This window comes from Helicoverpa zea, chromosome 17 (assembly GCF_022581195.2).
Source record: "Helicoverpa zea isolate HzStark_Cry1AcR chromosome 17, ilHelZeax1.1, whole genome shotgun sequence".
NCBI lineage: Eukaryota > Metazoa > Arthropoda > Insecta > Lepidoptera > Noctuidae > Helicoverpa > Helicoverpa zea.
In genome coordinates this window covers 5,185,923-5,200,058 of record NC_061468.1, presented here as the reverse complement: position 1 = coordinate 5,200,058, position 14,136 = coordinate 5,185,923, and the positions used below count along the sequence as shown (strand labels likewise).

At 34.9% G+C, this 14,136-nt stretch overlaps 1 protein-coding gene across 1 annotated transcript; it reads left to right on the top strand.

Annotated features, from left to right (window-relative positions):
- The first annotated feature begins 6,037 nt into the window (after window positions 1–6,037).
- On the top strand, window positions 6,038–12,629 carry LOC124638393 (farnesyl pyrophosphate synthase-like). Its single transcript, XM_047175344.1, has 6 exons — window positions 6,038–6,379; window positions 6,860–7,028; window positions 7,953–8,093; window positions 9,508–9,711; window positions 11,186–11,425; window positions 11,771–12,629. The coding sequence occupies exons 1-6, from the start codon at window positions 6,186–6,188 to the stop codon at window positions 12,104–12,106; spliced, it is 1,284 nt and encodes a 427-aa protein (XP_047031300.1). The 5' UTR covers window positions 6,038–6,185; the 3' UTR covers window positions 12,107–12,629.
- Window positions 12,630–14,136: the final 1,507 nt, after the last annotated feature.

The following is a 14,136-nucleotide window of genomic DNA, read 5'->3' as shown; positions in this document are numbered from 1 at the left end:
TTTTGTTATAATCGATACCGTTATCATGTGTAAAGTACAGCTAAAAAATCTAGTTCTGCTGAGCTCCGATCCACACATCAGCTTACTTTTAGGACGCTAGTACTCATATTTAGATTTTAGTTTAGAACACAGAATGGCCAGAAACAATTGAAAATTTTGAATTAGGAACACGAGGTTCTGGAATTAACAGTCCTTCGCTCACAGCCGTTTAAAAGCAATCGTTAAAGTTTTCTGAAACGCCCATCTTAATAAACCTCATTAGCAAACAAAACCGCATCACCTCGCTAGTCAAAAGCGAATTAATTACAATATTGTTTAACACTCATGACCTTGCAGCGAACGCACGGTCATCACACATCATCGCTGATCCAGAATCCTGATTACCGGTCGCCATGATGGTTCAGAGGACTAACAAAATGGCGAAAATACGTACAATAATGGTGGGCGGAATCACCACCATGTTTTTAGTACTTATCAACAGTGTCAATCCTGGGAACGTGCTATCTTAATCTGTACAAGAACTCGTCACATATTTTTTTTATGAATAAGCGGAATACGGAATACAAATGTAGTTGTATGTAGTAATCAATTATATAAGGTTTGATACAATAGCCACTCTCATCTCCTTGTGTAAACTATGTAGTAATCAAAGCACCTGTATCATAAGTTTCTGCGTAGTTAATAGAATATCAGGTCAACAATAGTAAACGTAAGTAATCACATTTGTAATTTCCCGCGAATGGTGTGAGAGATAATAGGTATTATACTTTTGGACTATAGAGTGACTGGTAATTATATAGTAACCGATACTGTAAACACGAGATCTACTTATGATTACAAACAGCTTTCCTTAAGAAACTACTTATTTTATTCGGGCGGAGTTACTAGTTTGAAACCGATCTCCTATAGAAAAGGGATTAAAACTACAAAGCTAGCTTACTAACTATAGATGTATGATAACTTCATGATAAACGTTGATTTAATTCGTGGGAATAACGACTGAAAATATTCATAAAGTTTCACATTAGGCACTCCAGCGATTTATACGAATAGGCGATTTCAAATCTAAAAACTACCTAAACACAGAAGAATGAAAACTTTTTGTTAAACCGGGAAACTATTACAATTCGCCATGTTAAAAATAACGTTCTTTATACAAAGACCAATTGGATATGCACCAATAAACTTAATACGCATTTAAAAATAGGCTGAAAGGTAATAAAATAATGTAGTCAAAGTACATAAATGTATTTACTTAAATACGCGATAAGAAGTCAAACATTGACAAGATTTAAATAGTCAGAAAGGAGAAAACAACTTACTTATGCCATAGTCATAACAAGATAAGAAGACATCAATTATGTATTTAAAACAAGTTTTCTACTTTGATTCAAAATCTTGATCATAACAGTGCCTAGCTACCATTTTTTTTGCAAATGTCAGGTCAGATAGACTGCTCATTTTTCAGTAAGATCTTTACACTAGTGGAGCCCTGAAAAGTTGCGTATCTAAACCCTTCACCTTTGTATATAGGTGTCATCTAGTAAAACACTAGACTCTCATACAATTCAAACTCGGTTGCCAAACAGCGCTTTTGATTGTCAACATTTACAAAAGACAGCCCCCAAAACGCTCGCACTTCACAACTTACGTATGTGGTTTTGCTGAGAAGAAGTGCAACAAACACCCCAGTCATTGCTCCCCAGATACCTACCATACTCAGATGATAGTTATGATAATTAATGATCGCCTGATGCTTTATTATAATGACATGAGAACATAATGATTTACTGAAATTTTCTAGAAATTGTACATATAAGTAAGCGCGTATGTACGCCAATTCCTGAAACGGCGTCTCATCAAAGATCACCACACAATTACATGGTTGCATACTATAATATTATTACAACGATTATGTAAGACCAATAACATTACCTTATGCAAGTACCTAAGGATGATTATTTTCTATTTCTGTACATTCTTAACTGTCGACGCTTATTACACACGAACCGACCGTAAAAAGTTACATAGTATAACTTCTGTGATTGGAATTTTTCATAGATTTTATAATAACGACTACTGGTTTAATATGAATATTTGATTACACAAGACTGAATCGTTACTTTACACATAGACTTACTTATACATTAACTTTGACATTTTAATTAATTTAGTTTGTTGAAAATGTATGTAGTTTGATTTTGTTGAAAATTACATGTAAATTAGTGTATTTGATTAATACTACAATCTCCATCTGTTATCTGTTACAGCCTTTTTATCGTCCCACTGCTGGGCACAGGCCTCCTCTCACACGGAGAAGGATTGGCATTAATCACCACGCTTGCTCAACGCGGGTTGGTGATTTCAGACTTTATAGTCCAGGTTTCCTCAAGATGTTTTCATTCACCTTTTTATCAGCCATTGGTGTCCAAGATATACTTCGAAAGTCCATACAATCTCCATTGCCCTCATAGGCAGACTTTGATGGAACCTACTAAAATTAAAATAATGATCATATGTAATACCCAAAATGTATATGAATAAATAAATTGAATAATGCAGGTACATATGGTATTGTAATTATCTGCAGCATGCAGTAAAACCTTGAAAGGAATGTCAACATTTTTATTTTCCTCTGTTTTACAATGTGTCGAGGTAATAATTAGTCATGGTGTTTGCTCTTACTTGTTTTATTATGCCATCATTACCTGACCTAGTAAATCCCCAGCTAAAACTAGAAAAGCCATGTAATTTTTCGTTTATATGGATGATGCGTTCTAGTACCTATAGGTATCTTCATAGTCATGCACAATTACCTTCAGAGTACCAGTTTGCTCTAGTTAGCCCCTAAAATCCTTATTTTGTTTGACTGTTTTTTTCTTTAATTTCAGTATCTAATTTAATATGTAACTGCGCTTAGGTCTATAACAAGCTATTCCCAATCGCAAAACCATTTCAACTGCAAGTTATCACTACGGAGCTAGCTTTAAAACCATCAATAAAACACAAGAAAAATTACGAGGTACTTCATATTAACTTTTCATTTTACACCTCACCTCTTACTTCCAAAATTTAAACCATTCAACTCTGGTACAAGAAATAACAATTGTCTCTGTACCGACTTCGTACACATAAAGTATCAAGTTTTTACTTCTTTGTTATTACGTTCTATTGTTACTTTTTTGCGGCCAGTATTACCTACCTGTTGCCAAAGTTTTTTCAATAGAGCAATGTTCTAGAATCATCGAAAATAGTTTAAGGTTGCACCTGCAATGGCCTGTAGTAAATCGGCCATATCTGTTTTGTAATTTTCTTGCAACATTGCCTTATAGCTAAGTAGTTTTATTTCTAATTTGTTCAGATATCATAGTTTCTATTTCTCTGGTTATTATGAGTTTCACTTTTTCAGTAGGCATAGCTAATGCTTACTATTGACTGGAAGCCGACCCCAACATAGTTGGGGAAAAGGCTCGGACGATGATGTGCTAATGCTTACTATTGCAAGATGAGCTGGTACTTAGTATGGTATTGAGAATATATATAATCCACATGGTTCTTAATATCGAGGATTAATATCAAGAAAGAGAAAATCGGAACTACTCGAGTAAACGAATGAATGAATGAACCATGCTGCAACAAAGCTCGCCTTGTGAGACGTGCTCTAAAAGAAAACATTTTCATTGTTCTATTAATGTACGCGAAAGTAAAATTCAAACAAGACGTAAATATCTACACATCAAATATTTAATAAAGATTTTCTCGTCAACAGTGGAATTAAGATCTTTGCAAAACAGTCATACCGTTACGTAAGAGCAACAATACGGTTCCAAGTTTAAACGAGATACGAGAAGACAATTAAACAATTGTCGACGCTGGCTTGTTATTCTTAATTATATACGTGACCAATAATACATTGCTTCTTAAAACAATTAATCGAAAGTTAATTGCTAATGCACCCACCAATGTATGGGTTATTAATTCTACTGTTCTCAAGAAGGCGAACTTTAAAGCGTTAGTAAACAATCTTGATCCTAGTTTGGTATTGAATCTTGAACTTAACATTGAAGGATGTTTGCACGCCGTATGTTCGTGGCCGCGTGGTTCGATTTTTTTATCACAGCTCTTGTTTAATTTTAAGCGAACAGATATTTCCATATCTTCTGAGTTGTATTTTTATTAAAATTAATAGTTTTAGCTTGTTATGTAAAGATAATGTTTGAAATGAAGTAAACAGATTACCTGTTTGCATGTCTTTTCCGGTATGCATTAAAAAGTTTAGAAAAAGAATAAATTAAGTGACTGTATAGAGCTGTAGATATTTTTTTTCTTTCCCAAGTAGGGTTTTCTTTGCCCTTTCAGGTAACAATAAAAAAAACGGTTTCTGTGGACCTAATATATCCACTTTATATTAGGAACTAATTATATTAAGAAGCCGATCTATTCTAACATTAACTCCAAGTCGCAATCTGATGTTCGAGATATTTCTACTGCACCGCAGAACTTGCGAAAACGCCACTCAACCGGTTGCAATACCATCCGAGTTGATTCGTTATGAAACCAATACCTAATTTCATTTAAGTTTCCCTTTTATTACCGAAAAGAAATGTTATTAGCCCTTGTTCCAATTTTCTTATCCGGGTGATTGACATCTGTGTGTATTTTATCTAATTGTATTATTATGTACATGCGTTCTTCTGTGCATTTTTAATTGGTATTAGTTAAGTGTTAACGATCCTTAGCAATGACATTGTTCATCTTTGTAAAAATAAATAAGATTACCTACCTAATTCGTCTTTTTTAAAGTTTGCAATTAGCTTACTACCTTATCGGAATTTTAATTCATGTTTTTTAAATTTTTACTTCATCATCCATATTAGTCCGTTGTCTGTCAGCATAGTTACAGCGCTGAAAATAAACGAAACACTGGACTAATTAATGCTTGAATGACTAATAGCCATCTAATTAATATGTTTTGTCTGTTGCCCATTTAATATTCTCAGACATTTGCATATAAGTTAAACAATTCTTTTATGAATGAACCTTTTATTCGCCAACCATGACTAGTAAAATACTTGCATAAATAATTACATCATACCACCCTATTATCCTTTAACATACCATTGACCGAGATCTTGACTACTAGCATTCTTCCGAAGTCTTGATCGATTGCCATATAAAGTTGCATTATACAACCAATGGCGATTCAGAAAACTGCATTTATAGGATTTTGTTTTCGGACGCTGATCACCTTCTCGCCGTGTGACTCGAGTCGTACGTGATCTGAAAGCCGTTGTACAAGTTGTTCTGCATATTTTGGGTCACGGGCGGTACGATGAGTGTTGAGGAGCGGCGCTTGTACAGCCAGTAAGCAGGGTCAGAAGATCTACTTAATATCTAACTGGAACTACCAACACTAAAGAACCTTAGAGCAATGATTTAGCCACAAACTACTATCAGTATGATGTTCTATGACAGCTGTAACTATAGAAGTCCTTTTTTCTTGAATCTTATCATGGACTTATTTGTGTGTTTCTTATCGGCCGCTGTTAGAAGTAGGCCTTCGGTGCTCGTTGTTTGGTGTGTTTTCGCTCCGGTTGCCGGGTGCCTACGTGACGCGGCCCGCGTGTTGAGGTTTGGGGTGAGGGGAGCTGCGCCCGTTTGTTTTGTTGAGTGCGCATCGTAGTGTTGGGAATTTTGTTTTACCGACATTGTTTTTGTCGAAAATTTTGAGAGAATTTCAATTTTGAACTATTTTGTAATATGAGCTCCAAAAGTGTTTTTACCTAAATAGGTGTTGTGGAAGTAAATTGTCGATAACAGATGATAAGTATGCAAAAAGCACGTTAAATCAACACGTGTTGATTCACATTTTGAGTTATTTTATTGAACCAAGAAAGGCATATCATGTAATTAACACGTGTTCACACAGTACTTGGGATTAAAGCGTCGATATCGATAAAAGTAATGTAAACATTACAGACGTCGCTAGCGTATCACTGGAGCTCGTAAGGAGGCAAAACACAACAAAGAATCAGTCGGTTTTACAAGCCCAACGCGAACAGACGCTACACCTATTAAAACTATAAGAAATATTTTATTGAATTAAACACTTGATCAAGTACTAAGAAAAGTTCTTAAACTAATAAATCTATTTGGAAAAAAGAGAATAAAAGAAGATTTTCAAGATGTTCTCCACGAAGAAAAGTTTGGATAGGATCCTACAGATCTACAAGAAGGAGATGCGTCGGCAAATCAGCAAGACCACCAGTGTCACCAACTCTGATGCCATGGTGCCAAGGTTGGACCAAGCATCCACCAAGTCACCGCAGAACGACGAAGCTGGTCCCAAGAAGCTTTTGAAACTGCAAAAATATCACAGGTCAGTGAACTCATTTGAACTCCACGACATAAACTTTGCGTAACCGTTGAAGCCGTATCATGCATTGAGTTTACATCATTATGTGGGCACAAAGCTAAAAATAACTCAAACAAAGCTATTGCATGACAATATTACTATTAAAATTGCGAATTCAATACCATGATAAAGTGCCATGCAAAAGGTGCGTGATACCGCTTCAAGTTACTCTGCTGCTCATAAAATTACCATTAGACTGCAGGTATTTTCAAATACTCGATACCCTTAAAATACCATAGCAACAAAGAAGATATTATCGTCACCTAGGTAATTAAGATTTATCAATGAAGTGCTCATTATTTATTAAGTAGGTAACTCGTAGATAACTTAATCTGAATTCTAATTTATCATTCTGATGATTGAATTTTCTTCATTATCATTATCTCATTTCTGTAGTAAGTCAGTCGCTAAAAGTTAGTCACCGTAATATTTTTTGATGTGTAGATACCTGTCGACCCTGACAACGCAGGAAATGCCGATGGCTACCCGAGGACTGGCCGTGTCGAAGGACCAGTCCCGGGAGTTCATGGCTTGCTTCCCGGACATCGTGAGGGACCTCACTGAGACTGGCAAGCACATTGATGTGCCAGAAGCCAGCAAGTGGTTGGCTAAGGTACGTTACATGTCGCTACGGTCAGTCGTAAGTGAAGTGCGTTGTTCAAACCTGTTATAAAAACTGACTAGAAACTCGTCCGCTGTGTCTGGATGGACTTTAGACCTAGTCATAAATTGCAGTACTTACTTTAATGACAAAATAAACCATTGCTACTAATTTGCTCAGTTCTAGCAGTTTTTATAACAGCCAAATGTCCACATCTTAATTGATCTTGTTGTTTCTATTTTTAAGTCATCTATTTCATTCATTGTTTCTGTAAATTGCCTAGGTTCTCGTAATTGCAAAGATGCATTTTTAATTATATTCTATATTATAATTGCAATACAAACAAGAATAATGAGTTTGCTTTGACGTCAAACGTAAAATAGATACGCAGCACCATTTAGATGAGTTTAAATGCACTTAATCAGCACGTAAGGCATTAATTTATAACACGTGCAAAAATATGTATCATAGCTTACCTATCTATCTGCAAAATTAATCTGACCATAACAAAAACTTGGACCAAAAAATAGTCCAAAACTACGCAGTATCAAAATATGTGGTCACGCTATTAACCATAGCAAAGCTAACTTATTATAATCGTGTTAACATTTTTTGTTTCAATGTGTTAATAATATTCAACTGCGCTGTATTTTCAAGGCTGACTTACATCTAGACATAGCTATTTTTTGACATAAATATCATATTTGTATACCTACCTGTTTATGCAATCGATTGAATATTATATTGGAAAAATTAAGTTGTATAGACACCTACTTAAGTCTGTATTTACATTTAATATACGTTAAACGTATGCCACGATGATATCATGCTATTAAATAAAAACAAACAATATGAAGCACAATCACAGTCTGCTCAACTTTCTCAGCATGTTTTTACTGCGTTTATACCTAAGACTTATTTTATTGTTTGTTGCAGCTGTTACAATACAACGTGCCGAACGGTAAAAAGAATCGAGGTCTAGCGACAGTGCTGGCTTACAAAATGCTGGAAAAGAAAGAAAACTTGACGCCTGAGAATATTCATTTGGCTAATATGATGGGCTGGTGCGTTGAAATGGTAAGTTCTTTATAATTTTCCAAAAATTTTAATAGGTAGTTACTACAATTAGGTAATATATCTACATTTAAGTATGTTATAAGAAAAACTTTGAAATAAATCAGCATACAACTAAAACACAATCAGCTTCATTTGACGCTGCCGTCATTAGAGATTCTGATAGAATCAAAAGTTAGAACAACATTAAAACTCAATAACCGTAACGACTCAATCTCAATTTTTAGGTAGGTACCTACCTATCTACTATTATTATTTTGAAAGATAAAAAATGATACAAGCCCGGCAACCTACCATGTTTGAATTACATAAGTTAACAACATAACAAAAAAAAAACAGGTTTATCAAGTTCCCACATGAGGTTAACCTTGGAAGTTTGGCACATAGCAAATGATAATAGCATATGTATGTAGGAGTCTTATCTAACCAAAGCCACGTATAATTCGGAAATCATATTTATTTTTTATTTTCATCGATAACTCAGCTCATCAGGTCACGTGTTCAAAAATTCGTTTGCATTTGTTTATTAGTATTCACCGGAGCTACCAAAAGCTAATAATATTGAACAAACGAATATTAGCATTAAATTCGGTTGTCCGTCAAGTCTATTGATCATAGCTAGATTTGGAAACTTGATTTGTCAGCTCTGACTCTATTTGCCAATTTATTATAAGCTGCCTTATTCGGAATGGCTTGTGTCAAGTCGTCAAAGTCAATAAACTTTAGTCAAATGATAATACTAAAGGCATCATAACATCTTAGCTTCTTCTCACAAAACACTTTTGGCTTTACTACAAAAACTTAAACGTCTGTTTTACACTTGTCTAAAAAAATTGTGGCTGCAAAATTAACCATATGTCAACGTCATAATCTGACATTTTTTTAGACAAGTCTTAAACTGACGTTTAAAAGTTTTTGTGGTTAGACGGTTTAGGTCTGTTCGACAATCGACATCAATAATCTAGTTTATGATAAGTCAATTGTACAATATTACTTCTGAAAGCGTAAATCAGTTGTAGAAATATTATTAACCTCACTGGTACCTGCTTGCAATAGATTTATCTAAAAACAAACCAATAAACCAAAATGATCTCCCCACCTATCATTGCACTTTATGACGATGTTTAGTCGTATATTTAGATAATAGTACCTATTTCCTAGAGAACAATGTAAACTACCTACTCTATAAACCCAATGACGTTCAAATATAAACCAGAGTCTAGATAGTCTTTTCTTTAATTTATTAGCAAAATTGATGTGTACTTTTCTGGAGATTACTACTTCTAAATCATCGACTTATTTGACAATTACTTAAGTTGAAAGAGATGCCTTCAAATAAATTGTGTCTAAATCAGCTTTAATGCAACCCGATTAAACTATCCCATTGCCATTATTTAATGAAAATTATTGTCCACAGTTCCACACTCACCAGTTACTGCAGAATGACATCGTAGAAGGTACGGAGATGCGTCGCGGCGCCCCCTGCTGGTACAAGCACCCAGAAGTCGGTCTCACCGGCATCAGCGATGCAGCTCTAGTCCAAGCCGCCATGTTCTCAACCCTCAAACGTCACTTCAACAACAAATCGTACTACAGAACCGTCCTTGAAACATTCAATGAGGTTGGTTGATAGCCTATCTGTTGTTTATGGCTTGGGCTTTTTTTTTGCCGTTCGAAGTTCAAAATTCCTTTGACAGATAGCCTTTTTGTTATTGTTGGAATTATGTTTAATCTTTCTGTAATCCTCATGATTTGATGATTTGGAATAAGGAATTACTCAAAATATTCCCATATTTAAACAGTGCCTTATCTTAACACAATACAAAATTATAGATTAACGTAATCCAAAAGTTGATGCCGTAATTTCAAAAGATAAATAGGCCGCATTTTATTTTTGGCATGTTGTTCCGTCTGAATCCATCATCAACTGAACTTTGTATGCATGTCTTCATTTCCTACAAAAACACGCAAATTCGTAATAACATAAACTAACCGCGTTTATTACAACCACGTTGTAAACACGTGTTTTTGCAGCTGAATTGCGCGTGAAACAAAACTAGGTACCTACTCAACGAGTTTACCTCATTAAAACAATAGCTGCGTTAATTGGAAATATTTAACGAATGTGTCATCACGTTGGTAGTTACTTCTTATTTTATCAATGAGTTTCACTTACCGCGTTGTTGATAACAAACAAAAGACAATGCATCTTTATGATTTATAGCTTGCTTGTACGAACATAGGTATGACTTCATTTAATGTATTGTTTTTAAAGGCACTTCTATTTATGTACGTACCTTATATTCTAACACGAAATATATAAAAAGGATTATGTACCTACTTATGTAACTTTCTGATTAAAACATGGGTACCTAATAAAATGTATAGTTGTTAATTTTGTCATTAAACTAAACGCACATGTTAATTACAGTTTGAAAAGTAATCACATTTAAAATACGAATAGGAATATCGATAGTGAATTGAAATGAATGATTGTATTTTCGGCCAGCATTGATTGCAGTGATCAATAAACAGTATAATAAAGAATTTCCAATTAGTTACGTTATCTATAATCCATATTGCAAAAATACCTTGATTACCGAATCCTGACATTATCGAATTAATTAAGGCATGCTTTATTAAAATAAACAACGTGGTATCTAATCTGATTTTCGAGTGCAATACTGAGCCATGTGTAGCTACATAGGAACATAGGTTATAGACCAAAGGCCTTAAACTTTCACCCATATTCAGTTCAATAGGTATACAAATAGGACAACACATTTACGTAATCCTTATTTACATACAAACACACAGTACACAGGAGTAATGCCAAGACGAAGCCAAACAGGTTCTGTTGTTCGACATGAACTTTCTTTAACTCCGGTTTTTTCATTAGGTAGGTACCAAGTAAGATTATATTGTGCCTTCATCCATCATAGGTGGGCAGAGTCACATTGTTAAGACCACCCCCACTGTTCGCGAGTTCGATATTTAATTTCAGATAGGTCGAACCAATGAAGCAAAGCCTTGTCTTTTGGGCACCTCGAAAATGTTCACCAGTAACAGTTTTATAACAATAAACCTCTTTTCAGATGCTGTTGAAATGCTCGATCGGCCACTTCCTAGAAAACCAGATGGCTAAGACGGATAAGCCCGACCTTACCCTGTTCACAATGGAGAAGTACGAAGCCATCACGAAGTACAAGACTTCATACCACACATTCCAGATGCCAGTCACACTGGCTCTGCTCATGACAGGCGTAGAGGACCCCGAAACCCATAGACAAGCCAAAACGATCCTCCTTAAGATGGGCGAATTCTTCCAAATTCAAGTGAGTTATTCAACCTCCTTGTTTTCTTACGATTTACGGACTTATTCGCTTTGACGTCAGTACGGTTATCGTAAAATTATAAGTGGCATTTACTGTAAATAGAAATTATGTAAAGATTGCGTATGCATATATTTGTTCAGTCAGATAGAGAGTTGTTTTTAACTTCATTATGAGTGGCGCTTTTCATTTTCACGCGTTCTTGATTCGAAATTAGATTTTATCATAAATTGGGGTTTTCTGTGTTGTAAAAATAGAATTTAAGTGATACTAGCATGATTTCAATTCAGTCTTCTTTACACTTAGATGCCTTTATTCAATGACTAAAATAAACGATTTCTCTTACAGGATGACTTCTTAGATTGCTTCGGAGATCCAGCAGTCACAGGCAAGAACGGAACTGATATCCAAGACGGCAAATGCACTTGGCTCGCAGTCGTCGCCTTGCAGAGGGCAACACCGAAACAGAGGCAATTCATGGAAGAGAACTATGGCAGCTCAGACCCTGAAGCAGTCGCCAAGATCAGGCACTTGTATGAGGAACTGCAGCTGCCTCACACATACTCTGTCTTCGAAGACGCTACTTACGATCTCCTTAGGACTCAAATCCAGCAGGTCACAAGAGGCCTGCCCCACGAACTGTTCTTCAAAATCCTAGACAACATTTTCAGGCGAAGTGTCTAAACAAGCAATAAGATCTTCGGTTAAGTTAGTGACTTAGGAAGGTGCAAAAACCTAGTAGATGTATATTTGTGTAAGGTATACTGAAGTCCTCGATAAAATTGACGCACATTATGAAGAATAAAGTTATCGGAAGTGCTGTCGAATTTTATGCATGAGCGCTGGGTGTGGATGCACTGTATTTAAGAATTTATATTAAAAGATAAGGGCTAAGATACTTGTGACCTGAGGGCCCTGCAAAAAGAGATTCAGGTCGAGGAAGGGAAGAAGGCATCGGGAGAACACGAGGATAGTAGACGATTAGAGTACCTATCTGTATTGTAACCCTAAACTTGTTAGATTTATAAACTTTTCTATGCTAAGTCGTCTGGTAGTCTCCTATATTATAAAAACTTTGATATACTTTTATTTACATCATTAATTATACTATACAAGATGTTTTGATAAGATTTTAAACTGAGCCTAATTAAGCATGTACGTATTTCTCTCGATGATGATATTAAAACGTTGATTGCAAACTTTGAAACTGTGTTTTTACTAACGTTGCCCTAAGTTCCCTTGGTGCTGCAGATCAGATGAATAAAATACATAAGTAACAATAGTAACAAGGAGATTATTGTGATCAATTACAACAATAACAATTGAAATGTCCTCGTCCCAGAGGAAATGAATTGTTTTTTCTTCGAGAATGTAGACGACACACATGAGATTTCCTGATGCAAAATGAAGAAATAAAAATATACCTAAAGATAATAAAATTAAACTATACCCAACCCACTACGAACTTTAGCGAGGCCAGAAATTATTGGGAACTATATTTTTTGTCACCAAAATTTATATTTGTCATCAAGTTGTATCACCTAATAAATAGATCTATCGCCACGAAATATTTTCGTTCTCAGATAAACAAAGAGTGTTCCCAGGTATGAATTAGCAAATTATTGTTAATATAATGTGTAAAATATGAGATGGATTACCAATAAAATTGTAGTGCATTACATGAATATAAACTTCGTTCTTATAATAATAGTTTTATTACTTAAATAATAGCTTGGTGCTCAAAATGGTAGATCTGTCACCAAATAAATCGATTAATCGATCCCTGACTGCGACTCCTTTTTATTTGTTATTTTGTCACCAATACAGTAGTTACATTTTATTTCGTTCAGTTATTAAAATAATGTATTCGTTACCAATTTAATACATCAGTTTATAATTTTAATAAAAATATGTTCAAAGGGAAGAGGAAGGGAAGGGAGACAAATAGGCATGATGACAAATTTTTAAATTCCTTTGTATGATGTAGGTATACGTCTATTTTATATGAAAAATTATTAATTTTAAGAAAATGCGAAGTTTTTTTATCAAATAATTGCATTTTTCTCTGTCCACTTTAAATCCGGCGCGAAAACGCTTGTCAGTGTCATGTCGTCACTTGTGACGTCACAACTGAAATTACAAGACGCAAGTGAACAACGCTCGTGCAATAATTAAGTTTTTTGTGTTATTAAATATGAATTCGAAAGGGCATAGGTGTTGTGGGGTCCCCCAGTGTAAGAACACATCCAAAACAACTCCTGATAAGTTATTTGTGTACGTTCCTCACAATAAAAAAATACGAAACAAGTGGCTTAAACTTGCAAAGCGAGATTCAAAAGCAATATTGCCCAGGGTACAACTTTATTTTTGTGAAGATCACTTTGATGTAAGTTATTACATAGTTCTCTAGATTCTAGCATAGTTTATAATGTAAATAACTATTTCGAGGTTAGGTTTCATCTCTCATTGTTTTTTAATTAAACTAGTATACTTACATGGAAGTTTTAACATTTCTAAATTCAGCTGAACAAAAATCTTTATTTGATGCCAAAAACTTTCCCAGCATTATGATATCAATTCTAGGCAAATTAGCGCTGTTTGCCTTGATAAATCCGGGCTCCATAACTCGTGTTATAAACAATTAATTAATTAAAAACAAAGATCGCAGTGGAAGTTCACAGTAACGAAATGTGACGTTCGCGCGCTTTCGCGCG